This window comes from Melanotaenia boesemani, chromosome 12 (assembly GCF_017639745.1).
Source record: "Melanotaenia boesemani isolate fMelBoe1 chromosome 12, fMelBoe1.pri, whole genome shotgun sequence".
Classification (NCBI taxonomy): domain Eukaryota; kingdom Metazoa; phylum Chordata; class Actinopteri; order Atheriniformes; family Melanotaeniidae; genus Melanotaenia; species Melanotaenia boesemani.
This window is the reverse complement of record NC_055693.1, coordinates 34987781-35007751: the sequence shown is the minus strand read 5'-3', so window position 1 is coordinate 35007751 and position 19971 is coordinate 34987781. Positions and strand designations below refer to the sequence as shown.

Sequence of the window (19971 nt, the reverse complement as noted above, 5' to 3'; positions counted from 1 at the left end):
ATCTCAGTCGGTGGAGCATCCGTCTGTCATGTGGGTGATCAAAGTTCGATTCCCACAGCGGTGAATCACTTTGGAGAAAAGCGTCCGCTAAATGACAGTAATGATGCTGGTAATTTGTTTTAATTTATAAAATAAATATGTACAGATACATCTGAGATCGGTAGCAGTTTTTTTTATTGTTAAATAATTTTTCTAGTGGAGTGCTCCACCTGGGTGGGCGGGGCTCCACCTGGGTGGGTGGGGCTCCAGCTGGGTAGGCGGGGCTCCAGTTTCCAGTTTTGCTAGATTCTGTGCGTACGCCTGGGTCAGAGTTTACATGGAGGTAGGAACATTTTCCCTTCAAGTTTGGTTTTCATAAATCCTAAAAGTTGACTATGATTGGCGTACGCTGGTTTTTGTTCCTACACCAGCTTGGTAAATGAGGCCCTGGTCTTAAAATAAATCCAGTCTGAGCTGAAAATGTCACGTATCACACTGTGTCCTTGTCTGAACAAAAACTAAATGAAGATGGAGAATAAGTGAGTGAAAAACTGTGTCCATATTTACTGCTTCCACAGGAATTCAGGGGATGAGGAGCAGCCAGGAGCTGCTGATCAACACACTGATTAACTGATCAGCAGCAGCATGAACTCCAGAAGTTTTCAGTTCTTTGCTCCGCAACATTTCGGTGTGTGTTAACACAATGCCAAGGAGGAAAGACACATTCTATAGAGGGAAAGATTATTCAAAAAGAGGAAAACATTCAAGAAAGCTGCCAGTCTTCCCAGCTAGGTCAGTCCAGGGTCAGACCATGCAGACAGCTAAAACCCGAGAGCTCCTGTACATCTCAAACTCTCCAGGCTTCAGTTAGAAGGCCAAGTTCATGACAGTCCAGTTAGAAAAAGACTGAACCAGTATGGCTTGTTTGGGAGGGTTACAGGAGGAAAACCAACATGGCAGCACGGCTTAGGTTGGCAAAGCTGCATCTGAACAAACCCCAAGACCTCTTGAACAAGATTAGGCCAAAGTGGCCATGTTTGGTCCTTACGCACCTCATAGCAGCTGTCAGCAGGTGGAAGGATAATGATCATGACACCTTGCAGTCGCTGAGTGGACCATGAACTCCTCTGGATACCAAAGTATTTTGTAGTAGTGTTTTTCAGTCCCGGTCCTCAGGAAGCACTGACCTGCGTGTTTTAGAGGTAACCCTACTTTAACACAGCTGAATGAAATGAATGTCTCACTAACAAGCTGCACAGAACTTGATGAAGAAGTTCAATAATCTGAATCAGGTGTGTTGGAGTCAGATGTGAGTCCATCTGTCTGACAGCTGCAGCTGGGCTGAAACGGTCTCATGCAGCAGGACAATGAACCCAAACACAGCAGCAGATCTACACCAGAACAAGATGTTGACCTGGTCCAGTCAGAGTCCAGACCTCAGCCTGACTGAGAGGCTGTGGTGTGACCTTCAAGGAGCTGCAGACACTAATGAACTAAAGCAATGTTGGAAATGAGAGTGGAGCAAACATCCTCCACAACCATGAGAGAGACTTATAACATCATCCAGACCTGATGAGGATCAGATACGTTTATCTGACTGAACTGTAAGAGGGTTTGTTTTATTTGAAGAAATGTGAAATTATGCAATTATGCATCACACGAGAACACAAAGTTAACTTTAAACACATGCAGTCTGGTGTTCGCATGTAAATGCTGTTTAACCGTCTTAAAGGGACATTATGTAAGAATTCCTGCCATCCAACTTTGGAATCGTGTATCATTCTAACGTACAGAGAATCTAGCGTCTCACTTGCTCCAACACGTGTAGCAACAACGGTAGCCGCCGTATCTCAGAAAGCCTCGACAACACCGATGAAAGTGTGTCATCCCGTAGTTCATGGAGTGTTCACGCTGTTCCAAACAACAAACTGACTTCTGAAGTTGAATGTAACTTTATTCACTGCCGCCATATTCACAACAATGCAGCTCACCTACTTCCACTTACTTCACAATACCAGTATACACATGTGACCACTATGAAACACATACTATTAACTACACATATTAACTAGTACTGTATTTCAAACTTAACACACTCTGGTAAAGAAGGTCCCTCTGGATCATAACTGGTCAGGCGGAAACATCTGGTAGACGGAAATGCACTGTCAGATATGTTCCTCTGTGTTTAGAAGGAAGAACGGTTCTCACAGGGGGGATGGATCTGGACGGGGAACTAGCCTTGATACAACACCGGCTTTTAGTCCCAGTAAAACCAGCTTATAAAGCCTTCCCGCCGGCTTTTAGTCCCAGTAAAACCAGCTTGAATCCTAACCGTCGGCTTTTAGTCCCAGTAAAACCAGCTTATAAAGCCTTCCCGCCGGCTTTTAGTCCAAGTAAAACCAGCTTATAAAGCCTTCCCGCCGGCTTTTAGTCCAAGTAAAACCAGCTTATAAAGCCTTCCAGCCGGATTTTAGTCCCAGTAAAACCAGCTTATAAAGCCTTCCAGCCGGCTTTTAGTCCAAGTAAAACCAGCTTATAAAGCCTTCCAGCCGGATTTTAGTCCCAGTAAAACCAGCTTATAAAGCCTTCCAGCCGGATTTTAGTCCCAGTAAAACCAGCTTATAAAGCCTTCCAGCCGGATTTTAGTCCCAGTAAAACCAGCTTATAAAGCCTTCCAGCCGGCTTTTAGTCCAAGTAAAACCAGCTTATAAAGCCTTCCAGCCGGATTTTAGTCCCAGTAAAACCAGCTTATAAAGCCTTCCAGCCGGATTTTAGTCCCAGTAAAACCAGCTTATAAAGCCTTCCAGCCGGATTTTAGTCCCAGTAAAACCAGCTTATAAAGCCTTCCAGCCGGATTTTAGTCCCAGTAAAACCAGCTTATAAAGCCTTCCCGCCGGCTTTTAGTCCAAGTAAAACCAGCTTATAAAGTCTTCCTGCCAGCTTTTAGTCCAAGTAAAACCAGCTTATAAAGCCTTCCCGCCGGCTTTTAGTCCAAGTAAAACCAGCTTATAAAGCCTTCCAGCCGGATTTTAGTCCCAGTAAAACCAGCTTATAAAGCCTTCCCACCAGCTTTTAGTCCCAGTAAAACCAGTTTATAAAGCCTTCCCGCCGGCTTTTAGTCCAAGTAAAACCAGCTTATAAAGCCTTCCAGCCGGATTTTAGTCCCAGTAAAACCAGCTTATAAAGCCTTCCCGCCGGCTTTTAGTCCAAGTAAAACCAGTTTATAAAGCCTTCCCGCCGGCTTTTAGTCCAAGTAAAACCAGTTTATAAAGCCTTCCCGCCGGCTTTTAGTCCAAGTAAAACCAGTTTATAAAGCCTTCCCGCCGGCTTTTAGTCCAAGTAAAACCAGTTTATAAAGCCTTCCCGCCGGCTTTTAGTCCAAGTAAAACCAGTTTATAAAGCCTTCCCGCCGGCTTTTAGTCCAAGTAAAACCAGCTTATAAAGCCTTCCCGTTGGCTTTTAGTCCCAGTAAAACCAGCTTATAGTCCAGCTTTACCGCAACTATGAAAACGACTGAAATCTCGTAAACATACACTTCTGTACCAACGAGATGTATTTTAGCAGAAACTACTGTTATGCTGCTAATGGTAACCATGGTAACGAGCAACACTAACCAAACTGAATGAAAAAAGTTAGCTTTAGGCTAATTTCGGCAGTACCTTTGACTTCCTTGTCGAGGAGAAAGCTGCAACTTCAGCATCACTTTTAAAATCTTTCTCCTTCTGGAGCTCCTTCTACCTGGAGAAAGCTAGCCCCGTCTGGTCACACTGACTTTAAGCCCCTTTTTCTCTGTCTTGGTCATGGTGAAACGGCTCCTGTGATGCTGCTGCATATGAATGGTCCTGCATTCCTGTGAATAACAATTTAACAGTTTTTTCCAACATGCCGTGGTAGTAAGCCTCTCGTTTATCGTCTCCTCCTGTGTCTCACTGTTCGCTGGCTCCCAGGGAAACGGGTAGGTGGTGCTACTTGTCCCTTGCCGGCGGCTGTAGTTTCAAGATGGCAGACCAGCATGGCACTGCCCTACTGGCCTACTCGCCATATGTATAAACAAATCTACAATTCTTTGCTTACGAGAGTGTGTCAGATCATTAGTGGAGGTTATAATACACCAATGATAACACACATGCAGACGTCAATGTTGGGCAGAAAACAGCAACATGTTACACAATGTCCCTTTAATTTTACCGTATATTTGGCTTTGATGAACAGGAGTTACAGTAAGTGCTATTTGTCTTGAACACAGCAGTCTGAGAACAGGTGTGTTTTCACATGGAAGGTCTGGTCTTACTTTCACATATTCTCCAGGGACAACGGGCCAAAAGGACGCAAATAATGCCTTTTAACAGGAAAAAAAGATAGTTTATTTAAAATGTACAAAAGTTATAGACACACAAACCCCCACACACACTGAGCATAATAAAAGTAAACAATAGCATACACACAAACATTAAGTCTACTTAGAAATTCAGCAAACATAATAAATTGTCGGAATTTGCAGACCCAGTTTTCCAACCCTGTCCAAAGCAGGATTTCATTTCCAAAGTCTGAGTCCCTTCCGGGACTGCAGTTCATCTGGAATCCAGAGGACATATGGGATGCAGCGATGGTGGCGGTGAATGTGTTAATTAGAGTTGGATCTCTGCTGAGAACACACAGAGGTACTTGTATATTCTTTTAGAGAATACTTCTCATCAGAAACACGGGGCTCATACGCCCCGACAGGCTAACACAGAGGCGTCTCCACTTCGTTTCCCTCGTGAGGTGGGATCGTGGAGAGTTGAAATCCCTGATCCAGAGGGCAAAGAGGGAAATCAGACATTACAGTGCCATCCCTAAGAGCTCAGGACTAGATGAAAAACCGTCATAATAATGCCGTACAACCATGTGTTTAAACTGGGCTAAGCTCCATTCTGTAAAATTCAGGTACAAAAATGGGTTGGAAAAATCACGTTAAAATGCAGTCAGTATAAAAAATGTGCACGACAGGTTGCAGCAAACTTCACTGTCATTTTTTATTTCTCTTTTTATTTTATCGTGTCTGCACAACAATCATAGTTTGTTCTTTGTGTTAACCTCAGTGCATTTTTCATCATTTCATATATGTCCCGTCTGTCAAAGTTCTGCTTTTTGTCTGTTCTTATTCATTTTTTAAACATGGTTAAATCCAGCAGAGGATAATACTGTTTTCAGTTATATGCTGTGTTGTGCATGTAGAAGCTACATTAGCCTCAAGAAAAGGAACAGAACATTACTGAGAAATATCAAATATAAATTGAACACATTAGGACCAGATGCAGATGTTTATATGTTACTGCACCTCTGGCAGCCCAGGTTTAAACACCAAAAGTCTCTAGCATAACTTAAAGCAATTACCACGCAGTAAAATCTACACACATAACAGACTCCTAGAGAAATATCATCTTAATATCTACATATCGTGTCCATTTTTCAATGTTGTCCTCAGATACTTAAAGTTGATGTCCTCAGAAAGGCACAATGTGATTGGATATCAGTGCATCGCTTCATAAAGGCCTGTTACACCAGCAAATACTGAACAGCAATTGTTTTCATACATTTATATATCATCGGTTATCATAGATTTGTAGCTAAAAAGTATGGCTTTTTAAGAAATAATGATGGAAAATTGTTCTTAACCCCTAGCTACAGTATTTTACTGTTAATTTTAACATATTACAATCTGAAACAAAAATGACAAGATTAGCATATTAGAATGGGCAACGGACAAAGATGTATAAAATAGCCAGTTTAGCTTTGTACAATCAGTGCTTTCTAACGAAGTCTGTATATTCCTGATAGTCTCGGTAAGAATGGATGAAACATGAGGTGTTTGGTTACTCTCAGCTTATCATGTTTAGGAACTTGCTTTCTTCTGCCAAAGCTGTGAGCATGGAGTTCATGTCCCCAATGGCCATGTTGCCGATCCCTGCGGGCACGGATGCCAGGGTGACGGAGTTGCGAGGGGTGGTAAGACGTGAGGAGCTCTGGGAGAGGCTCTGCAGCAAGGCTGGACTCAGGGTCCCTGACATGAGGCTGGAGTGATCCCCATCATCAAGCATGGTGTCAAAGTCGATCTGAGCATGCTCTGTGCTGCCTGAACCCCCAGTGGAGGAATCCGCTGTACTGCTGGAGACCTGGTTGACTCCTGGGGAGGCCATGTTGGCTGCAGCAGCCTCAGGGATACCCGGGGACATGGAGGCATCAAAGCTGGCAGAGGAAGGCTCAAACATATGAATCTGACCTGTGTAGATCACAGCAGAGTTCTGATGCTCTGAGTCACTGCCATGGTCCACTATTTTACTGGGCCTCTTTGGACTCGCCTCAGATGTGTCATTAGCATGACTTGTGCTCAGATCAGACAGTTTGAGAGTTCGGTTTGGTTGTGTCATGCCAGAACTTGTGTGTTGTCTGGTGACAGACTTGGGCTCTGCAGGTGGTCTGGGTTGTAACATTCCTCTAGTTCCATTTTGGATGCTGTGCTGCTGCTGGGAGGGAATGTTGTAACTTTGGTGCTGATCCACTTGGTTTCCATACAAATGCCCTTTAGTCTGCGTCCTTGCGCTGTAACTTTGCAGTTCTGGATCTGCCATGGTGTTGTGGGTAGGTCTTCCTGACACAGAAGCAAGGCTGGCCTCATGACTGACCCCTTGCTGATGATTCATCTGCTCACCGAAGCTCACGCTATTGCACTGCCTCTGTTGCTGATGCTGCTGGAGGGGGGTGTTCATTGGCCTCTGGTTGCCGTGGTTTACATACTCCTGCATAGACATGTTCTGACTCATGGGCACAACCTGCTGGTTGCCGTTCAGGCTCTGAGTTTGTGCCTGAAGTGAGCCAAAGTTGTGTCTCTGCTGAACAACAGCTAGATTCCCCCTGAGAGGAAGCTGATGTTGCTTGGAGACCCTGGTTGTGGTCTCCATCGTCCCGGAGCTCACTTCATTCCACTGCACAGGCATGTTGTTCTTGTTCAGGTTGTCTGACGATGCTGAAAAAACCTGCTGGGAGCTGCTGGAACCCATTTGGTAAGACTGCATAGTCTGACCAGACTGAGCCATGGTAGCATCCACCATGGCCATCCTCCTCTGTGCGTAAAAGGATGGTGGTGGGGGCATGCCTATTTGATAACCCTGAGTGTGATTGTTTGAGTTATAATTAACATGCCCCAAGTTGTGCCCTGAGGGGCCAGAATTCTGTGACCTGAGGTACTGCACCACATCATCAGGAAGCACCATATCATCCTCTCCGCTGTGCTCCACCCCGTCTACCGCCATGTTCTCCATGGCTACATTCTCAGAAATGCTGGGTGGTCTTGGGGCAAACGGGTAACGTTGGAGACTTCCGTCAGAGCGAGTATAACCCTGCATGGCCAGCGTCTGATAACGGTCAGCAGCTGATGGAGCATTCATGGAATTCATGCTGCTGTAGCGCTGAACCCTTGGAAAGGAGATAGGGTCCAGAGTGGGACGACGCACCGGGTCACTGGCTCGCCGTGGAAGGTTGGCAGGTACTTCATGGGGCATCATGCTCTGGGTGCCATATCCAATATCACTGCATCGCCTGGGTATAGACCCAGAGGGCGGCTGATGGAATGGGAGTGTTGAGCCCTCCTGGGAATCATTGAAGAAGGCCATGCGTGTCCTCAAGCTCATTCGATCCATGTTGGGGAGAGGAGTGGGTGGAGCTCCACCCACGGCAGCAGCATACTTTGCCTTGAGCCGATAATGCTGAGCTGGTGTAAGGCTGAGAAGATCTCCTCCACTGACACTACCACCTCCACAGTGGCTGGCCTCGCTGGAGCGGCGAGATAGATCGGTGGAGATCGGGTCATAGGAATCGGCCGAACTGATGTTGTTGTGGCGATTGGCGCCAAACTGGGACGCCTCACTGGAGCGACGGCTGGAGTAGCAGGGCGAAATGCCGGACGAGCGTCGGCTCATGGTGTAGGCTGAGCTGATGGTGCTGGTGGTGCTGTCACGGCGCTCGTTCAGCTGGTTCAGCAGTGTGACTTCGCATGAAGAGAGGTCACCCACAGGTTGACCAGAGCGCAAACCACTCAGATTACTCATCAGGCTGGAGCTCTCCAGGAGGGAACCTGGCAGACATGAAGGACATTAAATTACTTCATTTCATATAATCTATTTTGTCGCGTCAACCTTCACTTCACCAGTTAACTATCAAGCCTTTCCTTCACGTTGAGCTCTTACCGACTGCAGGTATGGGAGGCAGCTTCATGCTGTTGGGCTGGCCCTGTGGTGGCTGTGGTGCAGCGTTAACCCAGGGGCAGGACTCCCTCACTGTCTTCAGCCTTTCTTTCTTGATGTTTTCCAACTTGACGGTGACTGCTTTCCTCAACTGAAGCCCCACCCCCGCCTGCTGTCCGCCAGCAGGGACAGTGGAGTCAACCATGGGGCACTCATCCTGCGCACTGAGGTCCCCGAAGCTGCCCCCGCTGTGCATGGCCATCTCTACCCCACTGTCGTTGTTGTTGGCGCTGCTGAGAGGCGACGGCTCGCTGCTGCATGACGAGTGGCCGCCAGGACTGGACTGATACGTCTGGAAGACGGTGGGGACAGGTTGGACATGAGTTTCATAAATAATGCAGATTCTGCTAAACTTAACACTGACATCGCTGTTGCAAAGTGAGTATAAAATGTAAAGAAAAACAAAAATGGGACAAAAAATAGATGAAATTTAAAATGAGAAAATTAATATAAATGAAAGAAAAATAAGAAGAGGAGCCTCATGCCATGTTCAGAAAACTACATTACGCATGCCTCAATATTAAATTATTACCAAAGTAAAAAAATTCTGATTGTAAGCGTGTTTTGTGATAACTAATGTAGGTCCGTAGTTCCATAATCTCATAAATTATGGATGGGTGTGATTTATTTACAACGAGGAAACAAATGGATAATAAATGAGTTCTGTGAACAACAATCCAGTGGTGACAGCATTCACACTGACCCAACGTAAACTCATGTCTTGATCACAGCTTGATATTTGTTCAGAACACATGTTAGAACAGCCTAAGACTTCCAATATTAATGTGATGATGGCTTTTATCATCGGGTGACGTTTGATCTTGTGGAGAGAAAAATCCAGTTTCATAGAGAGACTGTGTGAATGAATGTCTGCATCTCATACAGAAAATGGATAATCATACAGTCAGGATGTGGCATGAAACCCATGCTGAGACAGTCCGTGTGCTCACCTCAGAGGAGACTGTCCATTAGGAGGGTGTTAAAGGAGAGACAGAGGCACAATCAAGCAACAGGCCAGAGAGAGAATTTGGAGGGATGTATACAGCACTCACATAAAGCATTCATCTTCAGGGCAAGAGGAAACTGTGAAGAAAATGTGTCCAGAACTTACCAAAGAGTTCTCCGTCTTGATGGATTTGACTTGCAGACAGTCTTCTGAGCCTCTGGATGAGCTGTTGGCCTCAGTCTTGCCATCGCTGCCTCTTGTGGCATGTATGGAGTTCCCCTCATGCTCCCCGTTGCCTTTAGGCGGCTGCAGCCTTGGAGGAGCATCGCTGCGTTGTTTCTTTGTGACGTGGGCTTCCGGTCCGTGGACAGTCTTAACGTGCTTCCTGAGAGAGCTTGGGTCTGTGTAGCGCTTTGTACAGCCCGGGATTTTACACACATAAGGTTTCTGCAGAGATGAGTTTACAAGTAAGATGTGGACGAAGGTTCTCCAGAATGCAGATTCACAAAGTTTTTTTGCTACATCTGCCTGTTCTTTTTATGTAAAAGCCTTAACCCTTTTAATCCCAGTCAGCATCAGACATGAAGTTTCTCAGCTGTCAGACTGGGAGGTAAAATGATGTAAAATGAATGTATGAATAGATGTAGCAGCATAAAGGTCGACCAGAAGAAGAAAGCAGAATTTATTACTAACAGAACTTTGTAGAAATAACACACAGATCAACAGTGACCAAACCTTTTCTCATCTCATCGTTCTCTCAAGTCTTGGCTTTCAGGAGAAAAAATATTGTTATTGAAACAAACACACAACAGAAACTATTTCCATGTTTCCACTTTTTCCTCATTTCCAGTTATTCCTGCTACTATTTACCTGCTATCCTCACTAAACCAACTCCAGCTCAGCTGCTTTGTGGCGCCACCGTGCATCAGAAACGTCTTCTTGGCTTTATTCCAGCCATAGAGGAGCATTATTTTTCTTCTTTTCACACACACACATAGAACTTTCTGCTCACTGGTTGATCTTTGGCTGCTCCTGATTGGACGTTACCGTCAATCTAAGCTCTCTGATTGGTGGAAAGTCTGACAGGAAGTGGCTTCATCATCATGTCCAGGTCTAAATAGAGGTCTCTTAGCAACATAGTAGTGATGGTGATGTTTTTATGATGAAATGTGATAAATAATGCTGTTATCATGGATCATTGTTTATCAAATAAAAGTTTAGCTATAAGCTAAGCTAAAAAGGAGGTCTTGAGCTTCTTTTTAAAAACATCAACAGTCTCTGCAGCCCTGAGCTTCTCTGGCAGGATGTACTACAGGCGAGAGCCATAGAAGTGGAACAAGGCCTTACCAAAGGTTTTGGTTTTGACTTTGGGAACAACTAAAAGGCCGGTACCAGAGGACCTCAGGGTCCATGAGGGCTCATAATTTAAAAGCAAGTCAGATCAATAAGAAGACTGAAGACCATTAGGACATTTATAAACAACTAAAATAATCTTAAAATCAATCCTGAAACGCATACATGTCCTGAAATATAAATGCCTGGAAAACCTCCATAGATCATCTACAGGGTAGCTATCCATCACAGTTTACTGCACAGAGCTACACACTACCACTCCTGAGACACTGATGATGATAGCAGCGGTTTCAGGGTTAATAAACCAGTAACAGGTGGGAAACAATACACAACACATAAATCAATCATCAAGCAGATGAAATATCTCTGTTTATCAGCATGCTTACCTCATTTGAGTGTGTGCGGTTCTGGTGCTTGGCCCTGTCCGAGGCGTTGGAGAAGGCCTTGTTACAGCCTTCGTGCTCACACACATAAGGCTTCTCCCCGGTGTGGGACCTGAGGTGGGTCTTGAGGTTCTCCAGACGAGAATACGCTTTAGAGCAACCTTCAAACTGGAAGCAGACAGATGGCCTTAGTATTGTGTTATTTTGTCAGCAGCTGGGCACCAACAACAAAACCAGAAATGCTCTGTGTGATTTGGTTTTTAGTGTAATCCGCTGTTGGGCTGCTGCCCACCTACTGTGGCGAGCCACACAAAAGCAAAGCCCTGCTACACTTTGGTAAAAAAGGGCTATTATGTGAAATATCTAAACTAAGTGTGAGGTGTGGCAGCGCTCTTTGTCTTGTGTGCTTTGTTGAAACAAAAAGAAGTCTGTTTAGCCTTTGTATTCACTTGTACTGTACAAGCTATAATTTGGTATTCCCTCTGAACCGTCATTGGGAGTGTTATTGGCTTTGAAATTGAAAGAGAATTGAAAACGAGTGGCTCAGAAAGGGGATGAAAATGTCAAAAGATTCTTCCTTAAAAGACTAGACTAAAGGGGAGTTAGAGTGTTATGAGAAGATGCATGTGGGATTTGTGCACAGAATATATAGTTTGCACTTAATAAGGACCCATGGCCCCCTGCTTGTCTGCAGATTTTAATTACACACCCACGCTGTCAATCAGCTTTCTTCAGCTTCTCCTTCACAAGTCAACGCTTTTAATGCATTCACAAGAGCCTGTGAGGAGCTTTGAAGCCACGCAAACAGACCATCAATGTGATCTTCACACTGCAAATGAAGGCTCCAAAGAAGCTCCACAATTTATCAACATAGAAAGTATCACCACTGATGAGCACTCAGAAAATCTCCTACTTAATTCAAGTCTGAAGGCCTGTTCTTACGTATGTGTTCATCATTTCTAAGCAGAGCTGACACACACCTGGACATCAACACAGATGCTGCATGAAGATGGTCTGAGCTGCGATAAGCAACAAGCTGTTTTCACCTTGTTGGTGCCATTTCTTCTTTCTACCAGAGAAGAAATGAGTCCTTTCTGCCATCTAACAGATTCACTGCCAGCAGCTGAATATTTCAGACACTGACGTCTGTTATCAGGGTCACGCTGGTGAAAAGCAAGTAAAACGTTCATGTGGCTGGATGTCTTTTAACTCTTGTAGGTAATTATTAACCTTTGTGGGCTTTCAGGTAACGTTTCCCTCCATTTTTGGCCACCATGCTGTTTGTGCTTCCCCAGATGGATTAATTCCTATTTCAATTCTTCTGAAAGGTCAGCAGGACAAATTCTACTACCTTTTTGATCATTACAGGAGAAAAAGTCCTCTCCCAAAAACTGCTATAAAACTCTACAGACTGATCATTTTTCCACCTTTTTTTTTTTTTGCTCAAATCACTGAATGAACTTTGCTCCTGATCAAAAATACTAAACATGTACTTATTCAAATTATTTTAACCTTTCAGTGCCAGTTTGATCACATGATGTCATCTCTTCATGAAAAAACCAGGAAATGAGTTCTTTTCCACATAAAATATGTAGTTGGATTAAAATAAACGAGTGATGAAAAAAAATCACGTTTTTATTAAAAGTGATTTCATGTAATTAAAATTGCATTTAAAGTGTTAGAATAGTTTGAATAAGTAAATTGTTGGTATTTTTTTATCAGGACTAAGTTGTTTGAAAGAGCTCAGCGAAAAAAGGTGGAAAAAATATGAGCCTGTAATGTTTTCACAGCAGTTTTTGGGACAGGACCTTTTTGTCCTCAAATGACCTAAATGGGCAGTAAATTGAAGTGACCTACAAAAGTTAACTGAGACGTTAGGTGGTTAAATGGTTTAAAAATCAACTATAAGTTTTCCTTGAGCTACAAAAAATGTTCTTTTTAGTTACTTCCAATATGGAAAAACCCCTTTTAGCTTAGCTTGAGCACCATAATTCCCCTGCTTCTCTAACTGAGAGCAGTCTGACCTTTTCTGCCAAGTGGTGAAATATTACCTACCCATATGTACTGCAAGCTAACTAAAAAAACAACCTAGATGACCCTTTATCCTTTACTAAAACTATGCGTCAGTTAGGGGTGAGCAACGACTTTTCCAGAAGGTGATTTTTCTGTAGGTAGTAGTTAATAAAAAGCCTCTCACACTGCAGGACTGAAGCTGAGCACAGATGTAATCACACAGATTTCTAACAAATATTTGAGACCTCGTTCTTGGTTAAAAACGTAACTTTTGGAGTTAGAAAAATCATCCTGAGCCTGTTTTCACCCTCACAGCTGGCTGAGGCAACCTGAGGTCAGTCTTAAAGTAGGTGACAATTCAAGAGATTTTTCACTTTCCTCGCAGCTTATTTACAACCTCAGGTTTTTATAGGATTATATGAGCTGTGTTTTCAGACTGGATCAGACTGAGATGGTCCAGGAGCTATTTTGGGCTCTCAGGATATTTTATGTCAACCAGATCCACCTTAAAGGTGCAACTATGAAGCCAACTGTGTATTTTAACTTGGAACTGGATGCTGCATGAGGGGCTTGTTGAGAGAAGGATGTGGGAAAGGATTGTACTGTTAAACATGCCAGATGTATCTGTATGAACTCTGTGGGGGTGTAATGTACTCTTTTAAATAAAGTTTTGGGTCAGTTCTTACTGTGCATTTGTGAGGCTTCTCCCCTGTGTGCCGCCTCATGTGGACCACCAGCATGTACTGGGCCTTGAAGGGCTTCTGCTCCCGCGAACACTCCTCCCAGCGACATACAAACTCCTTCTTCTCTCCATGAATGTGGTCATTGTTGATGTGCTGAGTAAACAAATCAATTCTGGTCAGTTGTTACCAAACGTCTGTGATACAAAGCCATAAAAGTGAAAAGAATCCACCGAAGCACCAAATATGTGTGTGTGTGTGTGTGCGTGTGTGTGGGGGGGGGGTTCTAAAGACTAGTCAGCAGATTCTTGTGTTTTTCCCACCAGAGGATTCTCCCTGCATCGTCAGCATGACTGACGGTGCCACAGATGACTGTTGACAGTTATTAAAGCGTCTGTCAGTGGAAGATAAAACCTGTAAAAACTGTTTTTTCAGGCTGTGAGAGATTGTCTTAACTTTTCTCAAGGAAGAGGAAATTCCTCAATTTGTGACCACTCGTCCTCCATACTCTTCAGTTTAGACACAACAGGATGAACGTAAATTAACGTCTCCTAAACACAGCTTTAAGACAAATCAAGGCCACAGCAATATCAAGTAATTAAAACAGAATTTCCCTTTAGCGGGAGAAGCACTAAACAGCTGTTTACCGTTAAAGAAGAATACTCAGTAGTAATCAGTAAGGCGAATCTGGATCCTTCAGTCTCGGAGCGGCTGGACCGGGTAAACCTGGACCCATCGGTCTCGGAGCGGCTGGACCGGGTAAACCTGGACCCTTCGGTCTCGGAGCGGCGGGACCGGGTAAACCTGGACCCTTCGGTCTCGGAGCGGCTGGACCGGGTAAACCTGCTCTCTTTATAACTGCTGTGATCTCAGGTTGCTTCAGTTAGTTCGTGTCCAAAAATTGAGGCAGCAGCAGACTTCATGTTCACAAATGGATCGGTACCACAGAGTCCAAACCTGAACCCCACTGAGAATCTGTGGGATGGTCTGGAGAAGACTACGTGACTCTGAAACACCTGCTGAGATAAACTGAAGGTGAAAGTGTCCTGTCATGAATTTTTATGAACACAGTTCTAAACTGGACTAATATTCTGGATCACAATGAATCAGCTGGAACTGATTTAGTCTGTGAAGTGGTTTGAAACAACTTCGTTGTGAATTGGCGATATACTAATAAAGTTGAATTAAATACCAGCATATATTTAAAGTAGTGGAAAAACACAATTTTATGATTTTTCTGAAATGAAATAATTTATTCTGCAAAATAAAAACCAGTTACAGGTTTGTGTAGACCTGCATGTGACCAGAACCGTCAGTGAGTAGCCCTGCATGGAGCAAGCCTCTAATGCAGCCACTAGGTCTGAAAAGTGAAGCCAATCTGAGGGATGCTGGACTCTGGTTCTGAAAAACCTCGGTCTCCAGCAGACATCCACTCTGAGTCTTGATACAAACCATGATGGTCTCATTTCTGTCTTTTCTCTTTTATTTTGATTTACAGCAAGCTTCAGAGTGCTAGCTCAAGTTCTGGGGCTTTGACTAATGTGATGGACCAAATTAGGACCATTCAACTGAGCTAGCATACATGCTGTTGTCTACATTTCAAACAAAAGAAGTTTCACAGAACAGATAAATATTGTAGAGATGCATGCTGACTGAACAACAGACACATTTAAACGACCCTTCTGTGCACAGCTACACTTCCCGAGGAACTGCTTCATTTCCTCAGGACATCCGAGCTCACAATGCTTCATTTATGTGGCCATTTCTTCAGCAGGGTAAAAGCTCTGTGGTCGGCAGTTCTGCTGAGATCTATTTTGGGTGTAGGAGGAGGAATGGAAACAAGTTGTGGCCCAAGAAGAGGTCTCTATTTTCAGGTTACACATGAATGTGAAACTATAATTTGCTTCGGTCAGAGCAGCCGCCACAGGTGCACCCTGTTCCTCGTTTCTCTTGCTTTTGCTGATATTGTGAGAACTTTGTGTGGAGGGTGGTCAGGAACTGCCTCCCTGAAAAAAGGGTTTCTAGTTGCAGTTTAATAAAACTTTTAAAAAGCAGAGGAAAAGAAATATTTCCTGTGAGGATTTAGGAATGTGCTGGCCTCACGTTGTCCGTCCACATCACAGATCAAACCCACAAATTCAGCTTCAGCTGAGGAGCTGATGAGAGGACTAACGTTCTTAAAGGTAATTCAGGTCCAGACTTCCAGCAGCCCATAGCAGCCTCCCCACTGGTCTGCACTCCCGTCCAGAACTGGTGTGAGGAGCCAGTCTGCAAGTGGTAAGCAGGAAGAGAAGCTGGTTTGGAAAAGGGGGGATGTAAGGGTCTATAACTCCAGAGTGGCTGGCTTAACGATGGATTTATGGTTGTCCCTGTGGGCTTCAGGGGTTGGGGGTGTTGCTGGGTGTGAGAGGTCAGGGGTCAGGGGGCTGAGAGGTCTACGGGTGGAGTGGCACAGCTGCAGGGAACAGGCCTGAATTTGGCAAGACGTGAAAGGCTCATTAAAGCTGAGCGTGTCAACCCAACAGGAAGGGATCGGTCGTTTTTCTCACCGAACTCCATCGCCACAGATTTAATAACATGACCAACGAGACTCAGGAGGTCCTGACGACGCGGTCTGCATACACGCTGGCATGAACGATATGATGAAAATGAAGAGTCTGGCCACAGACAAATGAAAGCAAAGCAGATAAAACGAAGAGATTTACACCACAGCCACACATGGTACTCACATGAACAAGCTGTTCCTGGGTGTCGTACTCCTTGGAGCAGCCCTCCCAGTGACAGTTGGTCTCATATATGGCCTCAGGCTCCTGTTTGCACTCATCTTTATCCAGATCCTCACTCAGGTCCAGGATGCCCCCACCATGGTCCTGGAGAAACAAACAAATAGTACAGATGTGTGGATCCATTAAACTGTAAACTGCACACAAACATCATTTAACCTGTGGCCTGTTAATGAAACACTCTTCACTTTTTAGCATCTTTCTTATTTACTTCTTCAAAACAGGCTGATGTCACCACATGACTCTGATTAAAGCTGCTTTTTTGTTCATTGTCTATAATCAGTCAGGATTAAATTAGAAGTTAGAATTAAAGATGAAGCCATAAATAACTGTAGCTGATATTGTTGTGAATCTCATTTAATCATTCATGCAAATTGAACGACTAATGGAAGGAGCGGATGTTCTAGGCCACCCTTCTCACCTGAGAGGATGGTGAAATGGGCAGTGGACCCTCTGCTTCAGTCTTCACCTTGGACCTCTTGGTAGTCAGTGGGTTGACGGTGCTGCTCACGGCTGGATCTCCGCTGGCGTTCTGAAAACCACCAGAACACGAACGGACGAAGAGGTTGAAGACCCAGACATGGACATGAATTTGTTACCCAGCAGCATTCACACCAGCAGGCAAGCGTTTTCACCCACTAAGTTTGACCTTCAACTAGTAACCCTTAAAACTCCAAACCACCAATGTTTGGTCTTTCTGGATGTCTTTTTTCTTCATTTATTTATTTATTTTTTATCCAGCCTGTAGCAGCTGAAGCTTTTCATCCCAGTCAGATGCAGACATGTTGTTTCCAGCCTCAGCTGCCAGTTTATGAAGCTAAAATGATTTAAAATGAATGATTTACCAGATAGAGTCTCTGAATAAAACTACATTTAGTGGCTGGATTGTAAACCTCCTGGACGGGACAGAAATGGCTGGAAAACTTCCGTAGATCATCTAAAGGGTAAAATATCCATCACATTTACCCCACAGAGCTACACACCACCACTGCTGAGACCCTGGTGATGGTAGAAGTGATTGCTGTCGAGGACCCTGCAGATTTAGAGGTGTTTCAGGGTTAAAACACCAGATTCCTCTCAGATGACACATCACTTGCAAACATCACGAAAGAGTCAGACAAATGAGACGTTCATTATTCCAGCAGCTTTTGTGTGTGCTGCTCAGAGACCTGAGTCCTGGTTGCACCAGGGCCCATCAGTCAGACTGTGACCAGCCGCCGAGACTAAACAGTTTAGACTTCTCTATCATGGCCAAGCCGCAAGGAAATATGAAAGAAGAAGAGTTATTAACCTTGTTATAGACTGCGGAGGAGGCGGGGTCGGGGGGGGGGGATCTGCCCACTGATTCTGAACATGGCAGAGAGTCAAAGGCTCAGAAGGCCTGCTAAAGCTCTAACGGGGACTGAGAGAAAGCCTTGTAAGTGTGTACGCTGAGGTTTATTGGAGAGAGTCCAGCATGGACCAATCCCACCCAGACACTTCAGTACAGTTCAGCATCTCTGCAGGCCTCGATCAGTCATTCATCTGGATAAAACCCAAGCCTGAAATATGGTTGTGATCAGAGTTAATAGGAACTGCGTGGATGTGGGGGCGTGTCCGAGCAGATGTGCATGCTGGTGGGGGTGGGGCGGGGGGGCTGCAGGCAGCTGATGGTAGTGGAGCTGCAGTGATTCACTCAGTGGGAAGTTTATATTAGGAATGGCTGCAGTGTTTACAGACAGCTGATAAAGAGTCGGTAGGAAGTGGGAGGAAGCATTTTTCTGACCTGAGACACATTTACAGGAACTCCTTCATGACAGACACGTACTGACTGGACTGATCTGAATCAAGCGAAGCACCTTCACTGCACAGTTTCAGCTGTAACTGCATATTTCTAATAGCCATAAATATTTTACTCCTTTAGCATAAATGCAACTTCAAATCAGAGGAAGACAGGATGAAGGAAGTTATTATGCTCAGGAAAGGAAGTGATGAGGAGTTTCAGGTGTTATTTTATCCCTATTCTCCCTGAAAACATCTTCTGATGTGTTGTTCCAGGTCAGGAGTGCAGTCCATCCAGAACCAGTCCAGTCCCTGTACCCTCCTCTTCCTCAGCCACGCTGCAGTACTGCAGCAGGCTCTGTGGTCTTCAAGGTGGCAGACGTGGTGAAACCTTCAGTTTTAGTTCTGTGTGTCATATCTGACCCAGATAGACACGAACAAACCAACACAGCACTGAGCCTGAAGCCAGTGTTCTGTCATCAGTCTCAGATTACCTGGTGGTGCCTGTTATTACGGACCTGTTGATGAAAACAGTCTGGATGCTCCTTTTACTGCTTTTTGCTTTATTTCCACATTAATCCTTGTTCATGACGCGCTAAGAGCTGATGATGATGATGGTTCTGGATGCAGGTCTGAGGGATCAGAGATCACCGAGTCCACCTTAGACCTCCAGACCGTTTGAATGTTTTAACAATATTCTGACTGTAGAGGAGAAATATGGAAATCCTTCAGTCTTTCTTTGAGATCTTCAGTCCATCTTTGTTCTTCTGTGAAGATCTTAGTCTTACTGACAAATGAAATGTTTCCAGTTCAACTCTTGCACATCAGTATGTTTTATTGCGTCTTTTCAACTAAAAGTACAAGAAAACGTAAAACCTGTGTGATGACCTGTGACCGGATCTTTGCTGCATGTTATCAGGACGTTCATGTGGCTCTGAGCTGTTCACAGAATGTTAATTACCTGAACGAATCCAGGACATACCCGAGCATCAATCAGAGCTGGAGGTCAACCCGTGTCTGAGCCAGTCCTACCTGGTTTGTCTCCGAGTTGGAGCTGTTGTGTGTGGACATCGGCAAAGCAGTGAGGGAGTGTTGGCGTGCAGAGAAAGAGGACGGTGACGGCTGAATCAGAGGAGAGGTGTGGCCGAAGGTGCTGAGACCTCTCTGCTGGGACAACAGCTGCTGGTAGGGGTTGAAGGGATGGGGGAAGCTGAACGTGGGGCTGGATGGGAAGGAAGAGGAGAAAATGTGGATGGAGTGGATGCTTGGAGGTAAACGTTAACACCAATGTACATACATATAATATCACATTAAAATATCAAAACCAACTATAAAAATGATCCCACAAACCTGATTCCTCCAACTGAGAGGTGTCCGTAGGAGCTGCTGGCAGCTGAGCTGGAGCGGGAGTTGTTGATGTAGGCCACTAGAGAGTTAGGTGATGTCCGGATCATCGTCTGCAAGTCAATGCTGGCATCTGACAGCGGTGAGATGGACAGCGCCCTCTTCCTGCTGAGCCTGGGCGTCAGCCTGGGGCTGGAAAAACGGGATACTGGAAAAAACAAACCAGAGAAGCAATAGCAGCATTAGCATTCATATTAGATTATATTTTTGTTACTAAAACAAAGGTGGGAATTTAAGATGTGACTGCTGTCCTTCCTCACAGGCGGCAGGTTGGGGAGTTTAATGCATGTTTCATGTGCTAAAGCCCCCAGCAGAATCAGAAGGAACCCTGAAGCCTGTTAGAACAAACATTCAGCCCTGATTCCTCCAGACTGCTCAGTCCTATCT

At 44.7% G+C, this 19971-nt stretch overlaps 1 protein-coding gene across 3 annotated transcripts in view; it reads right to left on the bottom strand.

The window, feature by feature from the left end:
- Positions 1-4304: 4304 nt before the first annotated feature.
- gli2a (GLI family zinc finger 2a) overlaps positions 4305-19971 on the bottom strand; it is a 100864-nt gene continuing 85197 nt past the window's right edge. For all 3 annotated transcript variants that reach the window (XM_042000767.1, XM_042000768.1, XM_042000769.1), the window contains 9 exons: positions 19531-19732; positions 19213-19402; positions 16841-16951; positions 16366-16506; positions 13643-13792; positions 10947-11111; positions 9373-9654; positions 8205-8553; positions 4305-8092 (listed from right to left, as the gene is read on the bottom strand). In XM_042000767.1, coding sequence (XP_041856701.1) covers positions 5841-8092; positions 8205-8553; positions 9373-9654; positions 10947-11111; positions 13643-13792; positions 16366-16506; positions 16841-16951; positions 19213-19402; positions 19531-19732 — 3842 coding nt within the window. In that variant the 3' untranslated portion in view covers positions 4305-5840. The remainder of the gene's footprint in view (positions 8093-8204; positions 8554-9372; positions 9655-10946; positions 11112-13642; positions 13793-16365; positions 16507-16840; positions 16952-19212; positions 19403-19530; positions 19733-19971) is intronic.